The following is a 25,133-nucleotide window of genomic DNA, read 5'->3' as shown; positions in this document are numbered from 1 at the left end:
TATTAACACAAGCATGGGGCTCTATGCATCTGCAGAGGTTCCATTCCCATGAAACTGTTCCTGCTGGGGATTTAAAAAAAAGGCAGGGGAGAGAACCACTTTTGAATGTGTCAAAGACACAGACAAATGGAGTTATACAGTAATTTTTTAGATTATTTCTTCACTGTTTGATTAAGGTCACTTGACAGATCATTAAACAAACCAAGTAATCTGCTCAAGGTCACAAAGCAAACACCTAAACTGACTGTTGGTAATTTAAGTGGTAAGTTAAGTGCACAAATTTACTTTTATCAAGTAAACTTTTTTACTTAACAAGAATCTACAATGATAAGCTCTAAGTAGTGAATATGAATTGTATTTTGTCTCCTGATCCTAAAAGGATTCTTTTAGGTATACTAATTAGCTAAAGACTCATGTAATTTACTAGATGCTAACCCCCAAAGTTTTTATTTTTTATTTTTTAAAGAACTAGATAAAAATAATCATCTAGCTTCAGAGTATTGAAAAGTTTTTACAAAGATGAACTGAACTAGAACACCACCTATACAGACTTCAACAGCTAAAGTGCAATGAAATTGTTTCCCTGATAACACCATAAATACATTTTGTTATCAGTTTTCATTTACATCCTCACTAATTTCTAAAGTAACAGAAATGGCAATTTCAAGTATTGATTATAGACAGCAGCATCACTGTAGTTGTCTGGTAGCCTTAATAATTCTGCTCAAGGACCCAACAATTGAATAAAATCTAGCATCCATCTTCTCTAAAAATTTAACTACAAAGTATATCCTGTAACAAAGCAACACATTAAAATTAAGAAACTAAAAATCTTGGCCAGGTGTGGTGGTTCATACCTATAATCCCAGCACTTTGGGAGATGGATGGATTGGGGGGATGGAGGTGGGTAAGCTCAGGAGTTCGAGACCAGCCTGGGCAACACAGCCAAATCTTGTCTCCACAAAAAAAATACAAGATAGCGCCACTGCACTCCAGCCTAAGCGACAGCGTAAGACCCTGTCTCAAAAAACAAACAAACAAAACCAACCAACCAAACAAAAAACCCCCAAAACACAGAAAAAAAAACCAAAACCAAAGTAAAAATTCAGTTATAGTGAATCCCTTAACAGTGAAGGGTTTTTGTAAAATGATGTTATTTCTATGGCAACAGTACTTTATGGCCATGTTTCCAATGACTTCCTTCTCACCAATTTAACTTTGTACAAAAAAAATGTGTATTTTAGTTCTTATCTGTAATAAAGTGATTGATAATATGCTGTTTGCTAAACCTTTATTCCTTGTGAATTTCCTATACTACTTAAACTTATAGGCAGGTAAAGGCAGAGAACAGAATAAACTTCTTCCTTTTTAATCTAACAATTAACATTTCACACTATTTTCAGTTCATCAAATGACAAGTATTTCAAATTTACACCCCAAATTCCAAACACCACTAAAACATACAATGACAAATTTCCACCCTTAGAAAAATAACACAGGAATGAAAATGAAATGTGAACATGAGACCTTTTTTTGTGTTGGAAATGCCACCTCAACATATACACACATCTATAGAAGCATCAGAATTTGGGTTCTGTATAGACTGGGATAATAACTTCTTAAAACAGACTTGGCAGAATTATAGTCTACTGAAATGAAAACAAACTATATATCTGGCAGAATTCACTGTAATATAATCTGACTTAAAATAATTTGACTTAAAACAGTCATATCCCCCTAAGAAACTAAAAATGTTATGCATATTACTTCTGTAGTCTATTCAAGAAATATTCAAGGTTGTAGGTTGCCTCGAAAGAAAGCTTTAAAAAACAAGGCCAATTTATGTGCAAATGTGCTTCTGATTTTTTTTTTTTTTTTTCTGAGATGGAGTCTCACTCTGTTGCCCAGGCTGGAGTGCAGTGGCACGATCTGGGCTCACTGCAGCCTCCACCTCTCGGGTTCAAGTGATTCTCCCACCTCAGCCTCCCAAGTAGCTGCGATTACAAGCACATGCCATCATGCCTGGCTAATTTTTCTATTTTTACTGGAGATGGGGTTTCACCACATTGGCCAGACTGGTCTCCAACTCCTGACCACAGGTGATCCGCCTGCCTTGGCGTCCCCAAGTGTTAGGATTACAGGCGTTAGCCACAGTACCAGGTCTGATTCTTTTTACTTATCTAAATTTAACAATTTTTTGAGACTCGTCTTGGAGGTCTCCTGCTTAAAATTCTCTATTATGATAAAAGGTCTGAGACAAAAAATGCTTTCAATAAATACCTATAGAAGCCATGTCGTAGTGATTTAATGTGGGGTCAGCTGGACTCTAAGTCATGGAATTTGTTTTTTTGCTTTGTTTCATTAGAGACAGTCTCACTCTGTTGTCAAGGCTGGAGTGCAGTGGCATGTTCACAGCTCACTGTACACTCGAGCTCCTGGGCTCAAAGGATCCTCCCCACCTAGGCCTCCTGAGGAGCTAGGACTATGGGTGTGCACCACTATGCCTGGCTACATCACGAAAGCTCCATCAGCACATTTCCAATGGTATCTTATTCTCTTTTTTTTTCAGATGCAGTCTCTATTGCTTAGGCTGGAGTACAGTGGTGCAATCTTGGCTCACTGCAACCACCATCTACTGGGTTCAGGCAATTCTCTTGCCTCAGTCTCCCCAGTAGCTAGGACTACAGGCACGCACTGCCATGCCCGGCTAATTTTTGTATTTTTAGTAGGGGTTTCACCATGTTGGCCAGGCTGGTCCTGAACTCCTGACTTCAGGTGATCCACCCACCTCAGCCTCCCAAAGTGCTGGGATTACAGGCGTGAGCCACCATGACTGGCCTGGTATCTTATTCTTTAATGCAGCCTAATCTCCTTTAATATCCATGCCTACTAATTGCCACACACACACACACACACACACACACACACACACACACACACTCTTTACGAACACCACGCACATTTTGAAAATTTGACATGAAATATAAAACAGTTGATCTCAGCATCTGGTCATTTGTTACAAAGGGTAGTAAAAAGGACACCATCTGGGTTAGATAAAGATAGATATGACATGGTCCCTATCTTTGAAATTAGGCATTTTTAGTCACCATACCATATGAGGATAGCAGTATAAATAGAGTCTTATGAAAACAAGAGGAAGAAATTAGTCCTGACTGATATTTATAGAGGTAGTGACATTTGGGCTTGGACTTAAAGGAAAAGCTCATTCCAGCAAAAGTAAAAGGTTTGGAAAAAGTAAGACAGTTAATATGTTTGAGGAATGGGGAACAGTCAAGAATGAATGAATATGGTATGTGAAATGATAAGTGGAAGATGAAGGTACAACAGAATACTGGTGAAGAAGCAAAGGTTTTACACATAGAAGAGTGATGAGAACTACCAGGAAGTTCTAGATTTTAAAGATTGTGAAAGCAGAAAAAACACTAACATCTCAGTACTTCATTCAGAAGTAGCATAAATAAGCCAGGGTTGAGTTTTTGAACACAGTGGAGCTATTAAAAATAATAATGCCAAGCACTTAAAAAAATACCTTCACTAAGAATCTTATTAATCCCTTCACGATTTTGTCCATTCTCTTTTGCCACATTTCATAAAACTCTGCAGGTAACATAAACGTTTTCTGATTAGTTGTTCTCTCATGGTTTGTGTAGGCTTTTTTTTTTTTTTTTTTGAGAGACAGTCTTACTCTGTCCGCCAGGTTGGAGCGCAGTGGTGCCATCTTGGCTCAGCGCAACCTCTGCCTCCCGGGTTTAAGTGATTTTCATACCTCAGCCTGCCGAGTAGCTGGAATTACAGGCGCGTGCCACCATGCCTAGCTAATTTTTGTATTTTTAGTACAGACAGGGTTTCGCCATGTTGGCCAGGCTGGTCTCGAACTCGTGACTTCAGGTTATCTGCCCGCCTCGGCCTCCCAAAGTGTTGGGATTATAGGCATGAGCCATGGCGCCCGGCCTGAATTTAAATTTTAAGGTAACACTGGGCCAGCGCGGTGGTTCACACCTATAATCCCAGCACTTTGGGAGGCTGAGGTTGGTAGATCACCTGACATCAGGAGTTAAACCAGCCTGACCAACATAGTGAAACCCCATGTCTACTACAAATACAAAATTAGCTAGGCGTGGTGGCGCATGCCTGTAATCCCAGCTACTTGGGAGGCTGAGGCAGGAGAATCACTAGAACCTAGGAGGCAGAGGTTGCAGTGAGCTGAGATCGCGCCATTGAACTCCAGACTGGGCGACAAGAGCGAAACTCCATCTTAAAAAAATAAAAATAAAAATTAAAAAAATTTTAAGGTAACATTGGTTTATAAGATTAAACACATTTAATCACCTTTTCATTAAAATGACACTCTCACGAATACAAATCACATCAGACTGGAATTTGTGGATCACTCATTAAGTCTCTCCTAGAAAACTGTACAGCAGCTAAATCACAGATTCCATATGATTAGCCTCAAGGTGCTTAGGAAGAACTCAAATAAAGAATACAAACTGTTTAACTTTATATCTAGTATATAAAGCTTGTAATGAAGGTATTATTTGAATATTTTTATTTTTAATTAATTTACTTACTCTTATTTTTTGAGACAGTCTTACTCTATCACCCAGGACAGAGTACAGTGGCGCGATCTCACCTCACTGCAACCTCCACCTCCTCGGTCAAGCGATTCTCCTGTCTCAGCCTCCTGAATAGCTGGAATTACAGGTGTGTGCCACCTCACCTAGTTAATTTTTGTATTTTTAGTAGAGACAGGGTTTTGCCATGTTGCCCAGGCTGGTCTTGAACTCCTGAGCTCAAAGTGATCCGCCCTCGTTGGCCTCCCCAAGTGCTGGGATTATAGTGGTGTGCAATGGCACCTGGCCTGAATATTTTTAAAAACGTAGACTTCATATATTTTATAAAAACCTTATAGAGCATAAAAAAGATTTTTATAGAAAATTTGGAAAAAAATACAAAAATAGAAAAAGTCTGTATGGGAAAATAATCACTTACAGATACTCCCCATTTACATTTTTATATGCAGCTAGCCTAATTTTCTATGCAGAGGGCAACATATATATTCATTTTCATTATTTATAGAAATGGGGTTATATGACACATACCAGTTCAAAATCTTTTTTCATATAATGCTTCCACATCTGATCAAAAGAAATTTTACAATGTATGGGAAGAAAGTATTTAAGTAATTTTCTTCAAAACATATTTAGACCTCAAGTTTAACATCAAACAACTCAACTGACCTTTACTGTACTTTCAGTATGAAGGCATGGGTTGAGAAGCTCAAAGGACAAAAAACAAACATTTTAGAACAAACTATGTCAGCTTCCTGTGTCGGCTTTGCAATTTGGCCCCCAGATTCCTGTCTTTTCATTTAAAGTATAATTTAAAATTATACTTTCATTTTAAATTTAAATTTTCACTTAAAATATAATTATCTTTAAAATTATATTTTCATTTTAAATTTAAATTTTCATTTAATATATAATTATCTTTGCTACAATGATACCACAGCTAATCTTTTGTTTTTTTTTTTTGGAAACTGAGTCTTGCTTTGTTGCCCAGGCTGGAGTGCAGTGGTGCCATCTCGGCTTATGGCAACCTCAATCCCCTGGGTTCAAGTGCTTCTCTTGCCCAAGGAGCTGGGATTACAGGTGCGTGCCAGCACACCCAGCTAATATTTGTATATTTATTAGAGATGGGGTTTCACCGTGTTGGCCAGGCTGATCTTGAACTCCTGACACCAGGTGATTGGACTGCCTTGGCCTTCTGAAGTGCTGGGATTACAGGGGTAAGCCACTGTGCCCAGCCACACAAGCTAATCTTTTTTTTTTTTTTTTTTTTTTGAGAAGGAGGCTCACTTTGTCGCCCAGGCTGGAGTGCGGTGGCGCGATCTCGGCTCACTGCAAGCTCCGCCTCCCGGGTTCACGCCATTCTCCTGCCTCAGCCTCCCAGTAGCTGGGACTACAGGCGCCCGCCACCACGCCCAGCTAATTTTTTGTATTTTTAGTAGAGACGGGGTTTCACCCTGTTAGCCAGGATGGTCTCGATCTCCTGACCTCGTGATCCGCCCGCTTTGGCCTCCCAAAGTGCTGGGATTATAGGCGTGAGCCACTGCGCCTGGCCCACACAAGCTAATCTTAATACCGAAGCCTCAAATGACATTTATTAAGTTTCAGGCACTATTATGAGTACTTAGGATATGTTAACTCATTTAGTGTTCACAATCTTATGAAACAGACACAATTATTATCCCTATTTTTCAGATGAGGAAACAAAAGGCACAGAGAGGTTCATACCTTGTTTATGGTCAACAGCTATCAAGTGTGTAGCTGGGAGTTGCACACAGCTGTCTGATTCTAAAATTTACTTTTTTGAGGAACACATGTTGAAGAAGAAAAAAGTATTATAGTAATGTTGTTCAAATAAGCAGAACCCGGCCTTGTTTCATTTTCTGATAATTTTGGTTAATGAAGATTTTACTGTAGCTTAACATACCTAAGTCTCAAGATAAACTTAATTACAGGAAAACAGATAATTGCTGGAAATAATGTCAATCAACAAGGAAACTTTTTGTTCATTTGAACTAAAGATTTATTGGTGAGTATAAGCATTGTTATTCAAAATAGGAATCGGAGTGAAAATTTTTGAGTAGTTAGTCCAGATGGCAGCCATATGAACTTGGGGGCTTTAAAAAAGAGCACGTGTAAATGAGTATATGACTAGCCCATAATGTTCTCTCTGTGGGAGGTACAGTCCTTCCCTTGGTTTGCCCACTACCCCCAAGATGCGTGGTTTACTATTTATGTATTTCAAAGTTACACTTCCTTGCCTTGCTCTAATTAGATTATATGCATAAATTGTATTAAACAATTAGGAAGGGCCACTGCACTCCAGTCTAGGCAAAATAGTGAGACTCTGTCTCTAAAATATTAAAACATAACAAAAGACAACTGGGAAGGAGAAGAACTGGCTCAAATGGTGACACTATTTCAGGTTCCACATCCCACAGTTCTGTCTCTCAGCCTGAGTATTTCCATGTGAATCGCCAATGTTCCCTTTGGACTTTAGTTTTGCTGTTTTGCCTCGAAGGCTGCTTTTGCTCAAAATGTCTGTTGCCACATTCCAGATGAGTCTATAGAAGATTTGTCTAGCAGAGTTTTCATAGATACTGGCTGTCTTCTCCACAAAGTCAGGCTACTTTGCCAAGAAGTCAGACTTTACTCAGCAGGGCAATGCCAGCTTTAACCTGGACACATTTTGTGCAAGGAGAGCTGCTACATTTTATGGGTGAAGTCTTGAAGTTCTGTGAAGCAATGGCTTTTTTCCATCCACTGAGTAGCATTTCATTTTTACATAAAAAGCAGGAAAACCCACCAGGTTTAAAACTACACTGGGTAGAAAGCCATCAGGGTCTGAGGAACCGTTCTAAACTATCACAACTTGTCATTTAACATCTGATGCTCAGTATGATCGGTACCCCAGGAGGGAAATTCTACTGGCATTAGGACAGGTATCTGAACGGTTTTTCCAGAAGTCATGATGAAATGTTTTATCACTCATTCTAATAATTATAACAAACATACAACATAGTAACTGGCTAAAAAGTATATAATTTTGAATTATATTCTCTAAAGAGCAGAACATTAAAGATTACTAAAAGATTATTGGTCTTTTTCTAATGCAGTGCTCAGCAGAAAAGTACTCAACAGGCATAACAGACTAGCATTTGTTCTAATTAAAAAGAAAATAAAACTGGGATCTATATTGGTTAAAATTACTATAATCACAAGCAAAACTAGAAATACTCAGTTGGAAAGCACTAAAAACAAAAAACCCCACATCATTCACCTAATCCAATCAAAGATAAGAATCTTACTTTTGCCTATGTAAGACAAAACCATTAATAATATAATTGTTAACATTAAAATAAAGGATCATTTAATTACAGGTATGCCTCACATTATGTACATTTGCTTAATAAAATTTACATCTTGAACTGTTCAAGTTGCTCATGAATTCCTCTGAACTTTTGTTTAAACAAAGAAATTTCAGACTGCTGGGCATGAACCGTTACAGAGTGACACCTAGAGAAGTGGCATTGTAGTTTAGGTTCCTTGTCTAATTATTCAGACAAAAGCAAGAGCGGTACAGAGTTCTGATAGTGTCAAAAGTATAGTTTGAAGACTGCCAAGTATGAGAAAGAAAAATCCAATGATCTGGAAAAGAGGGAGAAGGTTGAGGATTAGGAAGGAGAAGTAGATTACTAGAGAATGAAAAGTATCAACAGGTTTCAAAAATGCTACAAGAAGAGTATTTCCAGTATCCCGACACCAAGCTGGCTACCACATAAATTATTCTTCCTCCATTAAAAAGTATATTTCAGTATATTAGAATTAAGAAAAATTCTTCCTGTGATACATCTGAATTTAACCTGGAAAGTAGAGGAAAACAGTATATCTTTTATAGGAATTTATGTCAATATTGTGGGAAAGCCTCTATTTTGTAAAGTAAGAAATGCCAATAGTAAGTGATACCAAACAACAAAATAAATATCCAGATCGCAACATATATATATATATTTTTTAAACACTACCATTCTGCTGTGTTAAAGGACTGCACTGTTGCAATATTATGCCATTTCTTCCAGCACTTTCAGAGGAACGCACAATCAATTCCGCAAGCTGAGAGAACTAGGACAATATAAATTGATGGTGCAGGCACTTCCCTGGAGGGCTCCAAAGAATATTCTATTTTTAACTCTCTTTCACTTTAACTGAGAAGAGAGCAGGAAGGAAATGTAGTGCTCAGCAGAAAAGTATTGAACAGGCATTAACAGGCTAATTTTATTTTATATAGGTGATCTGAACTACCATTTGTTCTAAAGGAAAGCACTCTTAATAACACAGAAATAATCAGAAAAATTACAAAAAGAATTAAAGAACTGCTTAGAATACCCATGAATCTAAGGTTATTTCACTTAATAGTACCTATTAATTTTTTTTTCAGACTGTGCTTGTACAGCAGAAGCACTGTGAAGGTAATTTGTTTTGTTTTGTTTTTTAAAAGATGAGCCGTTTTACTAAAGCCAATTTTATTTGTAACTAGGCATCTACAAGACCAAATTGTTAAAACCTCAAGCTTATAATCTTGGGCTTCTGTCTGTGGCACTATTTCGGTAGGCGGGCAATTTCAACTAAAGCTAGCCCCATGGGTGTATTTGGAAGGAGATGCAGTTGCTATCACACTTGATTACCCCTTCTTATCTATCAACCCCTCTTCTCTCACTCCTGTGCCTGAAATAAACATATACATATACAAAAACCAATTCTAACAAAAACAGCCACACAGAGTTTACAGCTCACAGCTATTTAAAGAACTATTCCATGGAAGAGTCTATACAACTCAAGGAAATCTGTGGGTACTTACCAGATATATTTGGCTCCAGATTTCAGTGGCGGCAGGTTAATGGAGAAGGGAAAAGGGAAATAGGTGGATTTGTAGGTATTATACAATGTCTGAATCTATGCTGAATCACACAATACATACTAAGAAATGCTCACAGATTCAATGAAAAAACAAGAATAGCCAGAGCCACTACCTAGTAATTTACAAATACAAAATTCCTAGTACTTGGATTGAAAGCTGTCAATAAAGAAATTGACTTTGCGCCTAGAGTCCCTATTTGACATAGCTGACTCTCCTATCAATAAGCCCCCTCATCTGCTTACCCAGTAGTGCTGATTTTCCTGCTTGCCTTTTACACACTCTTTACTCTTAAATTTGTGCCTTGAAATTCTGTCAACAATCTGCACACGCTGAAGACTGTTTATCCTAACAAGTTTCTTCCATAGTGTCGTTCATCAGGATCCTACCATAGTCTGCTGGTAACAAAGCTTAATCAACTTGGAACCATATGATTCTGGGTTATCTGGAAAGCTAAGACTAAGGATATAATGCAATGATAATCTTTGAAGTTATCAAATGGTTGCAAAACTAAAAGTATAGTTTCACAGAATCATTTTGCTTCCCAAAGATATGCAACAACATCATTGTTTGGGAAAAAAAATTAAATTATATCGTTGGTAAGAGCTGAGCCCAAGTAGCTTCAAATGCATTTAGGTGTATTAGGTCCGTCTGATGTCATGCTTTCATATATAACAATATCCCTAAAAAGTTGTGTAGCAATAGGGAGAGATATACTTGACTTCTGCTAATGAGTTTGGTATGCTTAAAACATTAAGCTTTTTAGATAAGCTCAAAACCAAACTGAATTTGCCATCCAAATCTTACTTTGGAAAAGAAATAAGCAATAGCTCTCACAAATTTTTAATAGGTAAATTACATTAGGCCAAAGCTGTCACTTAAATTCAAATCCCTATTTCTGAGTATGATGCATGATTTAAAGGTATTACAATTAATGAAAAATATAAACAAATGTTAACACCTTCATACAGCATTAAAAAAAAGCAAAAAAGCAGTGGAAACCTGAGTAAAAAGAAGCCAGGAAGCAGCTGAAAAAGAGACCGGTTCACTGTGAGAAATGTAAACCTCTCAGACAGTGCTACGGCCCCGAATCCAACAGCTCAGGAACAAGGCCAATTATTGCAAAATATTAAATGTATATGGTGAAGCTACAAACTTTTCAAGAGTCATAAGAATAACAACAGCTACACAGAAAACAGCTAGGGCTTTGTAAACCTAAAATCTTTACTATAATTACTACCTGCAGAAAAAGTTTCTTTATAGTATACCAAACTCCTTATATGCAGTGTACTTTACAGTATTCAAAGCATACATTTTATGATAAAGGTTTAAAGTAATAAATCTTTATTAGTGCAACTGGTAATCTGATCTTTTGAAATAGTTGCTTTTATTGATTCCAGTTATTGACAGTTGGTTGCCAAGCTGTTACAAACCAATTCTCTATTATTCTACCTTTCTGAACTAGAAATGACTCATATGAGACAAAAAGAATCATGGAGTTTTAGAGTACACAGAGGCTTCAACAGACAATACAGTAAAACTTCCATACTTTGCAAATGAGTCCAACTGAAACTCAGTGGCTTTAAGTGATATGCCTAACACCAGTTAAAAATGACTAAGGGCCATCAGGATTCTGACTTTTATTTTGTTGTTCTTTCCATTATACAGTGCATTGTCCAGAAAGTCTTATGTGTGTAGCCAGGGTTTCTTCTGTTTCTGTTGATAGGGGTTTATGCAACCTTGTTTTGAATGAACAGTCCAGTAGTTTCACATTCGTAACAAAAGACTAGTACATTCATTTCCCCAGCAGTAATGTTAGTCCTGATTTCAGCTGGGGTCCACTGGCACACATGGGTAAAAGACCTAGAGCATTTTATCCTTGAGATATTTCCCCAACCTCCTCCCTACCCGCCAAAGGAAAAATAATAAAAGATTCCGTATTTCTACTGCCTATACCCTATCTGGTCTAAAAATACTTTGCTCAGTTGGGTTTGTTAATTGAGGGCAAAATTTCTTTGAGTTCAAATATAAACATTTAAACATTACTTGTGCCATAGTGAAAAAAAAAAAAAAAAAACCACGCCAAATCTACTAGTGTTTTCATTATTTGGTTGAATAGCTTCACCCTTTTATGTAATTAAAAAAAAAACATGCTTCTTGACACTTTGTGGGGTAAGCAAGTGTTGTTTGACAAGACATAAAAATATAAGATATGAAAAATTATTTCTCATTTTTAAGCAGATTGGGATAGTAGAATGTAGAGAGGTAAGAAAATAAAAGCCAAAAGGAATCCCAGAAGTATGTTTCCATATAAAAATGTAAATTATGAGACAGTAATTGCTATATATCTGTAAAAAAACCTCAAAAACAATAAACTGTCTTGTTAATTTCCCAGTACATTTTACTTTTCTACACTAGGGCACATACAAACATTAACACATACTTTTCTGTTAATTTTTTTTTTTATTTTGAGACTGAGTCTCACTCTGTTGCCCAGGCTGGAGTGCAGTGGTGCCATCTCGGCTCACTGGAACCTCTGCCTTCCAGGTTCAAATGATTCTCCTGCCTCAGCCTCCCAAGTAGCTGGGATTACAGGTGTGCGCCACCACGCCTGGCTAATTTTTTTTTTTTGTATTTTTAAAGTAGACACAGGGTGGCATAATGTTGGCCAGGCTGGTCTCAAACTCCTGACCTCAGATGATCCACCCGCCTCGGCCTCCCAGAGTGGTGGGATTACAGGTGTTAGCCACCACGCCTGGCCTTCTGCAAGTTTTGACATAAAAATTAACGATGAGCTAACTATAGAAAAGTCTTTAGATTACAACTTTTAAAAAAGAGTTAAAATCCCCACTAATTCTATGAAAAGATTCAATACAATTACCAACACAATAGTTGGCACTGGCACTGCTGAACTTTTCTTTAAAGGAAAATTATCTATGATACTTATTAGCATAACAAAATTCCTTTCTCTTTTAGATAAGAATGTTTTGAGGATTTATTCCTTTTATTCTTCAAACTGAATGAGTCAACTAACTTAAGCTGTAAGTTAAGAGGATACTATATAAAATAGCTGAAAGGACAAGTCTAGTTTTTACTATATTATGACTGACTCAAAAGAGTCAAATACAATGTCAAACATTTTTCAAAGACACGATTCTCTTTTTTGCGCCTGTAGCACTATTCAGATGCAATCTGATTGTTTCTTCCTTCTCATCATAACTAGCATCAGAGAAAACCCCACAATTAAATATCACCAATAATAAACACATGCTATCTGTCACATAGATGTTTTTACCCCTGATCAGGCATATTTAGTTGTATTCCATTAAGTGTCTTTTTTTTTTTTTTTTTTTTTGCAGAGAGGCAATTGTACTTGCACACTAGTCCCAATTTGAGATTGAAAGTGATTTTACAGGCAGTTTGACCATGGAGAGGGATAAAAATTTTGCCATGTTGAAGAACAAAATTAGTAAGCTAACACAAATACAGAACAAAGGATTTTTGCCTGCCTAGGATGTACTAATGAATTAAGTTAATTAGTCACACACAAGGATATTTAAATGAGTAGCATAAAGGTACATTTCTTTATTATGGCATCAGGTACAGTCTGTGTTATAATTTTGGAAGACAAAAATCAGAAAAAAAAATGAAAATTATATTACTTGAGGTCCAGAAAAATTCAGAAAATTGTTTCTGAATAAAACACCAATGTATATAAAGCTAATGAGCAATACCAGCTAATGAGCAGTATCACAACCAATGTTCCCACGAACAGAGAATAATTTTTGATACCTTTTGAAATTATATCATATACTAGTTACATTATTTGATGTGGACTGTATTATTAAATTTTAGGTAGCTTGGAACTACAGTTGTAACTTGGCTAAAATGACGAATGTTTGTATTCAACATTCTTTGGAAGAACATTTGTCACAGGTACATACAAGGCTAGTAACATATTAAAAAGGGGAGAACCTGTAAACTAACCACGAGACAACTCCTAAGGGTACCAGATTAAGGACCTGGAAGTTATCCTGCATGGCTACGCTAAGCATGAACTATATCTAGCAAAGAAAGTTAGTGAGTCACACTGATCACTGAAGACTGCAACAGTAAAGAGAAGTATGACTACTATTCACCAGATGGGCCAGTGCAGAGATGCTTCTCCTAAACTGGTGGTAACCCTGAAGAGTTTCACACAATATCAAGAGTAGTAAACAGCCTCAGTGGAGGTGGAGGTTATGGGTTCCTCAGTGAGTCACACTCACATAGTCTGGGAGCCTCCAATAGTGAAAAGCAGTTAAGAAAGCTCTAAAGAAACCAATGATAAAATTCTACTTCAACTCCTAGAGTTATAAAAGGCTGAATAAATACCTTATTAAACATCTGGGAAGTACACATCTAGGTGAGAAGCATATAGAGAAATGAGTTCATTAAAAAATTAGTAAGATAGTTTTATACACTGAGATCAAAATAGTTTTCACTGAATGCTTGAAGAAAATCTGCAGAGTGCTAAAACAAAAACAATGCTGAGTTTTAATAAATTTCATTTAAGTGGCCTTAGATTGTATTTTGTTTAAAAATACTTTTCACTATCAATCAACAAACTGAAAAGCAAAACACAGAAAATATGCTAAGTACATCATTTCTTTCAAAGGCATACTTACTAAAAGATCAAAATATCATCCCTAGACTAGGGTTCTCAATCCAAGTTAGGTGGTTTTGATCTTTGCTTCTGGTTAGCTATTGATAAGTCATCTTGCCTTGCCTTGCCTCTCTTGCTGTTACCATAGGTGATTTATCAGGCTGCAAAGACAGCTTCAATTTCAATGGCAGTGAGAGATGGCAGCCACTTAAAAAACTGCTTAAGATATTCCCAGATACTCCCAACCCTTTAGCATGTAGACCTGACACTGTAGTACTTTCCAGAGGATGCTGAGATTTGCTCACTCTTTTAATCTCACTGGTTTGCAAACTCATATGTATGAACATATTCGAGATCCTGAGAGACTGAGTAGGTACTACTTAAGAGCAATACTGAAATAGAAGATGGGAAAAAGCATGGCTCAGAAGTTATGACATAAGAAACACAACTCACCTGTCTGCTGTGCAGGTTGTGGCAGTGGTTGGTTTAGATGTGAATTGTAATGAACAGAAGGGACTGGGCGATACTGAGGTTGGCTGGAGTGATAGTGGCCTGGAGTGCAATAACAGGCTGGCATCTAGGATCATAAATATTGTGGGAAAAAAAATCAATTTTACTTGCATTACATGTTTTCCTGTGAGGAAGATCAGAGTTTAATGAATAATAATTCTTTTTAGCACTAATCATCCGAAAACTGCTTTTTCTTAAATTTAACTGAAATTTTTTAAAAAATTCAAACATACAGTATGCATAAAAAGGTAACTAATGTGTCACCAATCATATTTAGATTTTAATTTTTTTGCCATATTTCCTTCAGATCTCTTACAAAACCAAACATTACTTAATTAGCTAAAGACTCACCCTATTTCCTTTACTCTTAACTTCCGTAGAAGCCATTATTCTGTAGTTGGCGATTTTACTATATATATCTGTTTACTATGTATCTATTATCCTTACATGTATTAGTATTTTATTTTTAGTTTTTTTTTTTTTTTTTTTGGAGGTGGAGTCTTGTTCTGTTGCCCAGGCTGGAGTGTAGTGCTGCGATCACGGCTCACCACAACCTCCGCCTCCCAGGTTCAAACAATTCTCCTGCCTCAGCCTCCCGAGTAGCTGGGATTATAGGTGTGCACCACCATGCCTGGCTAATTTTTCTATTTTCAGTAGAGATGGGGTTTCACCATGTTGGCCAGGCTGGTCTCAAACTCCTGACCTCAAGTGATCTGCCCACCTCAGCTTCCCAAAGTGCTGGGATTACAGGCATAAGCCACTGCACCCGGCCGAGCACTTTAAAAATCCAAATGTCCAAAATCTGAAATACTCCAAAATCTTTAACTTTCTGAGTACCAACATGATGCCAAAAGCATCATATCATGTCAGTACACAAAAAGAAACTCCACACGTGACCTCATGTGACAGGTTACAGTCAAAACTTTACGTCATGCATGAAGTTACTTAAAATATTGCTTATATTACCTTAAGGCTGTGTGTATAAGATGTATATGAAACAAATGAACTTGGTTTTAGATTTTGGGCCCTATCCCAAGATATCTCATTGCATATATGCAAATATTCCAAAATCCAAAGGAAAAAAAAAAAACTGAAACTTCTGGTCCCAGGCTTTTCAAATAAGGGAAACTCAACTACATATAACTTCATGAAACTTATTTTGCAATTCATATTGTTTTTGAGACATCTTTCTTTATGGAAACATATACAGCTAGCTCATTCAATTTAACTGCTGAAGAACATTCATTGTATAAACTATTTTACCCATTCCCACATTAATGCACAGTTATACTGGTTCCATTCTTTAATTTTTCTCATACAGTCATGTATCACAAAGTGACATTTTGGTTAATGACAGATTGCATATATGATGGCGGCCCCCTAAGATTATAAAGAAGCTGAAAAATTCCTATCACCCAGTGATGTCATAGCATAATACATCACTCACATGTCTGTAGTCCTACTGTGCTAGCAGCTGTTTAAAAGTATAGCAGACAGTATGTAAGACTTGGTAATGATAATAAATGGCTATTATTGGTTTATGTATTTACTACATTTTAAACTATTATTTTAGAATGTAGTCCTTCTGGGCCGGGTTTGGCGGCTCACGCCTGTAATGCCAGCCCTTTGGGAGGCTGAGGCGGGAGGATTGCTTGAGCCCAGGAGTTCGAAATCTGGCTGGGCCACACAGTGAGACCCTATCACTACTGAAAATTAAAAAAATAGCTAGGTGTGGTGGCGCACACGCCTGTAGTCCGGGATACTCGGAGGCTGAGGTGGGGATTACTTGAGCCCAGGAGGTCACAGCTGCAAGTGAGCAGTGCTTGCACCACTGCACTCCAGCCTGAGTGACAGTGGCAAGAGCCTGTCTTAAAAAGAATGTCCTGCTACTTATTAAAAACTACAAAACAGATTCAGGGCCGGGGGGCAGGGGCTCACACCTGTAATCCTAGCACTTTGGGTGGATCACTTGAGCTCAGGAGTTCGAGACCAGCCTGGGCAACATGGTGAAACCCTGTCTCTACAAAAAATACAAAAATTAGCCAGGTGTGATGCACGTGTCTGTAGTCCCAGCTACTTGGGGGGCTGAGGTGGGAGAACTGCTTGAATTTGGGAGGTTGAGGCTTCAGTGAGCCAAGATCGTGCCATTGCATTCCAGCCTGGGTGACAAAGTGAGACCCTGTCTCAAAAAACAAAAAACCAAAACAAAACCCAAACCAAACACACACACACACACACACACACACACACACACACACACACACACACACACACAGACTCAGGTAGGTCTTTCAGGAGGTATTTCAGAAGACGGCATTGTTATCATAGGAGATGACAGCTCCACATGTGTTACCACCTCTGAAGACCTTCTAGAGGGACAAGATGTGGAGGTGGAAGACAATGATGCTGATGATCCTGAACTGAGTAGGCCTAGGCTAATACGCACGTCTGTATCTTAGTTTTTAATTAAAAAAAATTAAAGAGAAAGAAAATTTAAAAATTCATAAAAGAAAAGCTTTAGAATAAGGATATAAAGAAAATATTTCTGTATAGCTGTACAATGTATTTGTGTTTTAAGCTAAGTTTTATTACATAAGAATAAAAAAGTGAAAAGAATTAAAATGTTTATAAAGTTACTGTAAGCTAAGGTTAGTTTATTATTGAAGAAAGAAAAATGTATTAGATAAATTAAGTGTAGCCTAAGTAAAGAGTGTTTATGAAGTCTACAGTAGTAAAATGTCCCAGGCCATCACATTCACTCACCACTCACTGACTCACCTAGAACAACTTACAGTCCTGCAAGCTGCATACATGGTTAATTGCACTATATCAGTGTACCATGTAAAAAAATCTTTTGGCTGGGTGCAGTTGCTCACGCCTGTTAATCCCAGCACTTTTTTTTTTTTTTTTTTTTTTTTTTTTTGAGACGGAGTCTTGCTCTGTCGCCCAGGCTGGAGTGCAGTGGCGCGATCTCGGCTCACTGCAAGCTCCGCCTCCCGGGTTCACGCCATTCTCCTGCCTCAGCCTCCCGAGTAGCTGGGACTACAGGCGCCCACAACCGCGCCCGGCTAATTTTTTGTATTTTTAGTAGAGACGGGGTTTCACCGTGGTCTCGATCTCCTGACCTTGTGATCCGCCCGCCTCGGCCTCCCAAAGTGCTGGGATTACAGGCGTGAGCCACCGCGCCCGGCCTAATCCCAGCACTTTTGGAGGCCGAGGCGGGCAGATCACGAGGTTACGAGTTTATCAGCCTGGCCAACAAAGTCAAACCCCGTCTCTCCTAAACATACAAAAAGTCAGCCGGGCGTTGTGGCACGCGCCTTGTAGTCTCAGCTACTCAGGGGCTGAGGCAGTAGAATCACTTGAACCAGGAAGGCGGATGTTGTGGTGAGCTAAGTTCTTACCACTGAACTCCAGCCTGGCGGCAGAGCAAGACTCCATCTCAAAAAAAAAAAAAAAAACCAAAAAACTTTTATATCATATTTTTACGTACCTTTTCGGTTTACATATGTTTAGATACACAAATACTTATCATTGTTATATAACTGCCTACAGTATTTAGTACAGTAACATGTTGTATAGGTTTGTAGCTCGTAGGCTATACCATATAACCTAGGTTGTGTAGAGGGCTACACCATCTAGGTGTGTGCAAATACACTTTGTGACATTCACACAATGACAAAACCCACTAGAGATGCATTTCTCAGAAAGTATCTCTATCATTAAATGATGCATGACCATATTTCTAATGCAAATTAAAATGCCATCAAGACTATCTTGATATATTTTTCCTTCCAGAGCTATTACTATTAGTTATGAAGTTCTCTTAATCTGACCTTGTTTGGGGTGAAGAATAAACACCTAATCCGGTATTACAGAAGCACGTGGGTAAGTTAACTTCAACAGTGTCATGGGCTTGCTCACACTCTGCCCTTCTGATTGGGTTATTTGTAAAAAGAACACAGATCTGTGGCGATCTTAAAGAGTGCTCATCTCATCTGAAAACCAGCCAGGTGTAACATTCCTAGGTTAGTTTTTAGCCAAGAATCTCTCAAATTTACTGTAGATCTCCTGTCTTTGAAGCATTAAAATAGACACAATACATACAGGATCCCTTAACTGTTCCTGGAGGTATCAGAAAGTAATCTAAATCCTGAGTTTATTTTCCTTTAATTAAAGAAGATATCTTTTTTATTTGGCTGGATTTGGATTTGGCTGAAGTAAAGTGGTGCAATCTCAGTTTACTGCAACCTCCAATTTCCAGGTTTAAGCAATTCTCCTGCCTCAGTCTCCTGAGTAGCTGGGATTACAGGTGCCTGCCACCACACCTGGCTATGTTTTTTTTTTTTGGTATTTTTAGTAGAGATGGGGTTTCACCATGTTGGCCAGGCTGGTTTCCAACTCCTGACCTCAAGTGATCCGCACATCTTGGCCTCCCAAAGTGCTAGGATTACAGGCTTGAGCCACTGTGCCTGGCCAGTATCTCTCTCTTTTTAAAATTGAGATGGAGTCTCGCTCTGTGGCCCAGAAGTGCAGTGGCATGATCTCAACCTCTCATCGCAACCTCTGCCACCCAGGTTCAAGCAATTCTCGTGCCTCAGCCTCCCAAGGTAGCTGGGATTATAGGTGCCTGCCACCATGCCTGGTTAATTTTTTTTTTTTTTGAGACGGAGTCTGGCTCTGTTGCCCAGGCTGGAGTGCAGTGGCCGGATCTCGGCTCACTGCAAGCTCCGCCTCCCGGGTTTACGCCATTCTCCTGCCTCAGCCTCCTGAGTAGCTGGGACTACAGGCGCCCACCACCTTGCCCGGCTAGTTTTTTGTATCTTTTAGTAGAGACGGGGTTTCACTGTGTTAGCCAGGATGGTCTCGATCTCCTGACCTCGTGATCTGCCCGTCTCGGCCTCCCAAAGTGCTGGGATTACAGGCTTGAGCCACCGCGCCCGGCCTAATTTTTTTTTTGTATTTTTAGTAGAGATGGGGTTTCACCATGTTGGTCAGGCTGGTCTCGAACTCCTGACCTCAAGTGATCTGCCTGCCTCAGCCTCCCAAAGTGTTGGAATTACAGGCGTGAGCCACTGTGCCCGGCTGCCAATATCTCTTTTAAGGCAAAAATGATTAACACTATTTTTGGTATATACTATATAGAGATGCAATGTATATGGCAACAACAGCAATAGGATGGAGAATGTGAATGGAATTATACTGTTGTAAGGCTGCTACATTTTACTTGAAATTTCAATATTAACTTGAAGTAGATTTTGATAAGGTAAAGGTAGATAAAGGTAGATAACACAGTCCCTAGAAAAACAAACACATTCAGAAAATTCAAGGGGATGTACCTAAAAAGACAATACTAAAGAAAGTGAACTGAAATGCTCACTTCGGCAGCACATATAATAAAATTGGAACAATGCAGAGATTAGCATGGACACCGCACAAGGATGACACAGAAATTCGTAAAGTATTCAATATTATTTTAAAAAAGTTCAAATAATATAAAATGCAGGAAAGTAGAATAAAATACAGATAGGGCAAATAAAAAAAATAGCAATGTGGCATACCTGAATCTAACTATGTCAAAAATACATTAAATTTAAAGGGTCTAATGACACTGAAATCATTGTATAAAGAGGCAGAACCCAACTAATAACCATAAATGAAAGACACTTTAAATATAGGGGTTGCAAGTAAGGTAGAAAAAGACATACCATTTAACTGTTACTCAAAAGAATGACACTCTATAATGTCAGATAAAATAGGTTTCAAGAAATACTATTAGAGACAGAGAAAAACATTATGTATGAGTCAATATATCAGGAAGACATGATAAATATAAATTGCTTAATATAGCTTCAAATACTATAAAAAACTGACAGAACAGGGAAATAGACAAGTCCCAAAGCAATAGAATATGAAATCAATGATGACCAGAGTAAATGAAAAAACACCCCATGCTCATTTAAGACTGGAAAATTTAATAGTCAGTATGGCAATAATATCAAAGAGATCTACATATTCCACGCAATACCTATCAACACGCCAATGGTCTTTTTTTGCAGAAACAGAAAAGCCCATTCTCAAATTCATATGGAACCGCAAGAAGCCTGAATACTAAAAACAATTTTGAAGAAGAACAGAGTAGGAGTACTCACTCTTTCCATTTTTAAAAGTTACTACAAAGCCACAGCAATGAAAACAATGTAGTACTGGCAAAAGGGTAGAAATACATAATGTGGTAAAAGTGAAAGCCCAGGAAAAAACCCTTACATTTATGGTCAATGGATATTTGACAGGGATTCCAAAGTTATTTAATGGGGAAAGAAAAGTATCTTCAACAAATAATGCTAGAATAACCAGATATATACTTGAAAAAGAATGAAGATGAACTCTTGCCTCACACCATATTCAAAAATTAACTCAAAATGGATAAATAAATGACCTAGGAGCTAAAAACAAAGCACTTAAAAGACAGGACTACATTTTCGTGACCTTTGTTTTGGCAACAAATTCTTAGATATGACACCACAAGCACGAGAAATAAAAGAAAAAAATGGATAAAGTGAACTTTACCAAAATTAAAAAACTTTTATCCATCAAAGAACATTATTAAGAAACTAAAAAGACAATTTTACAGAATGAGTCAAAATAATTGCATATCACTTATCTGACAAGGGTCTAGTATCCAGAATACATAAAGAGCTCTTAGCTCAATAATAAAAAGACAAATATATATATATATATACACACACACACACACAGACATACATTTAATACATATACACACATACTCCAAAAAACTGAAAACAGGTATTAAAAAAATACATGTACCTACATATTGAAAACAGCACTATTTACAGAAACAAAAGACGAAAACATTCCAAATTTTGGCCACGTGTGGTGGTTCATGCCTGTAATCCCAGTACTTTGGGAGGCCGAGGTGGGCGGATCACTCAAGGTCAGGAGTTCCAGACCAGCCTGGTCAAAATGGTGAAACACTGTCTACTAAAAATACAAAAATTAGCTGGGTGTGGTGGCTCATGCCTGTAATCCCAGCTACTCGGGAGGCTGAGGCAGGAGAATTGCTTGAACCTGGCAGGTGGAGGTTGCAGTGAGCCGAGATCACACTACTGCATTCCAGCCTGGGCAACAAAGAGAGACTCTATCTCAAAATAAATAAATAAATAAACAAACAAAAAAGAAAGAAAGAAAGAAAAGAAAAGAAAAGATTCCAAATTTCAATTAATGGATAAAAAAGTAAATTATGAATAGTGTGAACAGATTTTTAAGTATGAATACATTTTAAGTATGAATAGTGTGCCACTGTGTGTGTGTGTGCGCGCGCGCGCGCGAGCGCACAGGCCTAAGCTACAATGTGGCACGGGCCTAAGCTACAATGTGGCGCAGGCCTAAGCTACAACTTTGCAAATATTATGTTAAGTGAATTAAGTCAGACACAAAAGGTAACAGGTCGCCTGATTCCATTAATATCAACTATTCAGAATAGGTAAATCCACAGGAGACAGAAGCAGATTGGTGGTTGCCAGAGGCTGGGAAATGGGGCAATAAGTAGCAACTGCTAACAGGTATGGGGTTTCCTTTTGGAGTGATGAAAATGCTTTGGAACCAAACAGAAGTGGTGGTTGTACAACACTGTGAATATGTACTAAATGCAACTAAAATGTTCACATAAAAATGGTTAAATGGTTAATTTTATATTATGTGAATTTCAATAAAAAAATCAAAATGCCCTGCCTCACAAAAAAATCCTGAACAAAAAAACACATAACACTAAAATATTAGAACACGAATTCTCAGCTCACTGCAACCTCTGCCTACCGGGTTCAAATAATTCTCCTGCCTCACGCTCACGAGAAGCTAGGATTACAGGTGCACACCAGCATGCCCAGCTAATTTTTGTATTTTTATTAGAGATGGGGTTTCACCATGTTGGCAAAGTTGGTCTCAAACTCCTGACCTCAAGTGATCTGCCCATCTTGGCCTCCCAAAGTGCTGGGATTACAGACATAAGCTACTGTGTCCGGTTCAAAACACTGAAATCTTAAAAGAGTGAGCTCTCTGACCACATATAATTAAAATAGCAATCAATAACGAAAGGTATTTAGAAAGCCCCTAAATATTTGGAAATTAAATAACATACTTCTAAGTAAGTCATGGGTCATAAAAAGTCCTCCTAAAAAAGAAAACATTTTAAACTAAATAATAACTAACATGCTATATATCCAAATTTGTGGATAGCACCAAAATGTTGCTTAGAAATTTGCAGCATTAAAAAAAAAAAAAAAAAAAGAAATTTATAGCACTAAAAACTTCTATTAGAAAGTAGAAAAATCTAAAATCGCTGAAAATAAAATCATAAAAATTCATGAAACTTTTTTTTTTTTGAGATGGAGTCTCGCTCTGTTGCCCAGGCTGGAGGGCAGTGGCTCAATCTCGGCTCGCTGCAACCTTCATGTCCTGGGTTCAAGTGATTCTCCTGCCTCAGCCTCCCCAGTAGCTGGGATTACAGGCGTGCACCACCATGCCTGGCTAATTTTTGTATTTTCAGTAGAAAAAGTGTTTCACCATGTTGGCCAGGCTGGTCATGAACTCCTGACCTCAAGTGATCCACCTGCCTCAGCCTCCCAGAGGGCTGGGATCGCAAGCGTGAGCCACCACCTCCGACCGGTTTTTTTTTTTTTTTTTTTTTTTAAGAACATCAAAAGAATTGATAAACCATCTGGTTAAATTAATAAACAAAAACGAGAGTGTAAAATTCCCATATCAAGAAATAAAGAGGGAACACCACTAAGATCCTAAAGATATTAAAAGCATAAGGGGATATTAAGAACAATTTTATGACAAGCTTGAAACATGAAATGGACACAAATTATGACAATTAGTCCAAAGAGAAACAGAGAACTGGAATCCCTTTATATCTACTAAGAAATTAAATTTGTAATTTAAAAACCTTCCCTGCAAAAAATCTCCAGTTATAGATGAATTCATTGATGAATTCTGGCAAACATGTGAGAAGTAACATCAATCCTACACAAACACCTTTAGAAAATAAAGGAGGAGGGAACAATGCCCAACTCATTTTAAGGCTAGTACCACCCAGAGAGTACAACCAAAAATACTACAAGCGAACTGCAGACCAATATCCTTCATGAACATAGATGCAAAAATCTTTAACAAATATTAGCAAACTGAATCCCACAACATATAAGGATAGTCTGTTTCAGAAATTAAAAGTCAGTTAAACATTCAAAAGTTTCGCCATGTTGCCCAGGCTGGTCTCCAACTCCTAGGCTCAAGTCCAGCCTTGTGAGTCTGCCTCAGCCTCACAAAGTGCTGGGATTACGGGTGTGAGCCACTATGCCCTGCCTTACCATTTTATTTTTACAGTGGATTTACACTTTATTGTGTTTCCCTTAGGTTAGTTTTTTAGAAACCCATACCTCTCAGTCAGAAAAAAAACCCTTAAAGCTCACATACTTTACCAACCAACTGGAGCATTTACCTGTCATATGGTTGCTTAGCACGTGCATGAAAATCTCCAGAGGAGGAAAGATGACTATATGCTTTGTTTATAGACTCTGACAAATTCTCTTCATGAGAATTTAAAAACAAGTTCTTTGAAGTTAAAACTGATCTTAAGTGAGAGGTTTCCACAAGAAAGAAAAGGTTAAAAAGCAATATACCTGTGGTGATGGCTGCTGAATATATCCCTGCTGCTGGAGCACAGGCTGGCTGACAGGATGACCAGAGGCAGAATATCCAGCAGTAGGGACTGGCTGCCCAGGTGGTAGGGGAGGAGGAGGAGGTGGTGGTGGTGGCGGTGGAGGAGGATGTGGTGGAGGGGCTGCTGTCATGATATAACCAGACTGCTGTGGAGACTGAAGAACCACAGTGGACTGGAACATGGTGGTATGAGGGTCAGAACCATCAGTAGATGGCTGGCGAGCAAGACTCATGTGACTAAACTGAGACCCAAGGTTATCCTGCTAAAAAAGGAACAAGTCAAAAATTAGTAAGCCTTCTACACATAGGCCAAACTTATCAAAGAAAAATACTTCCTATTTTAAAATAAGGTACAGTGGTACATATTATGGAAATTATATATCTCTACAACAGCAATAATGTAACAGATTGAAGCTTCAAAAAAATGACAACTCTATTGTTGAATATTACAATGCTGTCATTATAAATTATTTAAAAAATATATCTAATGGGGATGTACAGCATGCAGAAAAGAGTAGGGTACAACATTTCACATTAAAACATGAAGACATTTATTTAAATGAAGATGAAAGTTAACATTAGAATGTAGAAGTGAAATTGGCCATGTTCATATTATACAATTAGTATTTTCTGAAAGGACTTCAAAAACCAAGCAATGAGCAAGGTACTAATTAGTTTTGCTTTAAATTATCTCCCCTCTTCCTAGAAGGCAAAATTCAAATTCTATGCATTT

The 25,133-nt window shown here is 37.9% G+C and overlaps 1 protein-coding gene and 1 non-coding gene across 50 annotated transcripts in view; one reads left to right on the top strand and one right to left on the bottom strand.

Annotated features, from left to right (window-relative positions):
- Positions 1-25,133, bottom strand: part of R3HDM1 (R3H domain containing 1) — a 123,826-nt gene that overhangs the window by 50,245 nt on the left and 48,448 nt on the right. For 35 of the 49 annotated variants that reach the window (XM_005573023.4, XM_045367010.3, XM_015432021.3 and 32 more), the window contains 2 exons: positions 24,361-24,663; positions 14,603-14,726 (listed from right to left, as the gene is read on the bottom strand). In XM_005573023.4, coding sequence (XP_005573080.1) covers positions 14,603-14,726; positions 24,361-24,663 — 427 coding nt within the window. The remainder of the gene's footprint in view (positions 1-14,602; positions 14,727-24,360; positions 24,664-25,133) is intronic. The other 14 variants (XM_045366993.2, XM_005573027.4, XM_074008939.1 and 11 more) reach the window with 2 other exon arrangements.
- On the top strand, positions 20,032-20,135 carry LOC123568103 (U6 spliceosomal RNA). Its single transcript, XR_006691331.2, has one exon. It is a non-coding gene; the product is annotated as a U6 spliceosomal RNA (small nuclear RNA).

This window comes from Macaca fascicularis, chromosome 12 (assembly GCF_037993035.2).
Source record: "Macaca fascicularis isolate 582-1 chromosome 12, T2T-MFA8v1.1".
Lineage (NCBI taxonomy): Eukaryota > Metazoa > Chordata > Mammalia > Primates > Cercopithecidae > Macaca > Macaca fascicularis.
The sequence above is the reverse complement of the archived record's forward strand: the minus strand, read 5'-3'. Positions and strand labels throughout refer to the sequence as shown.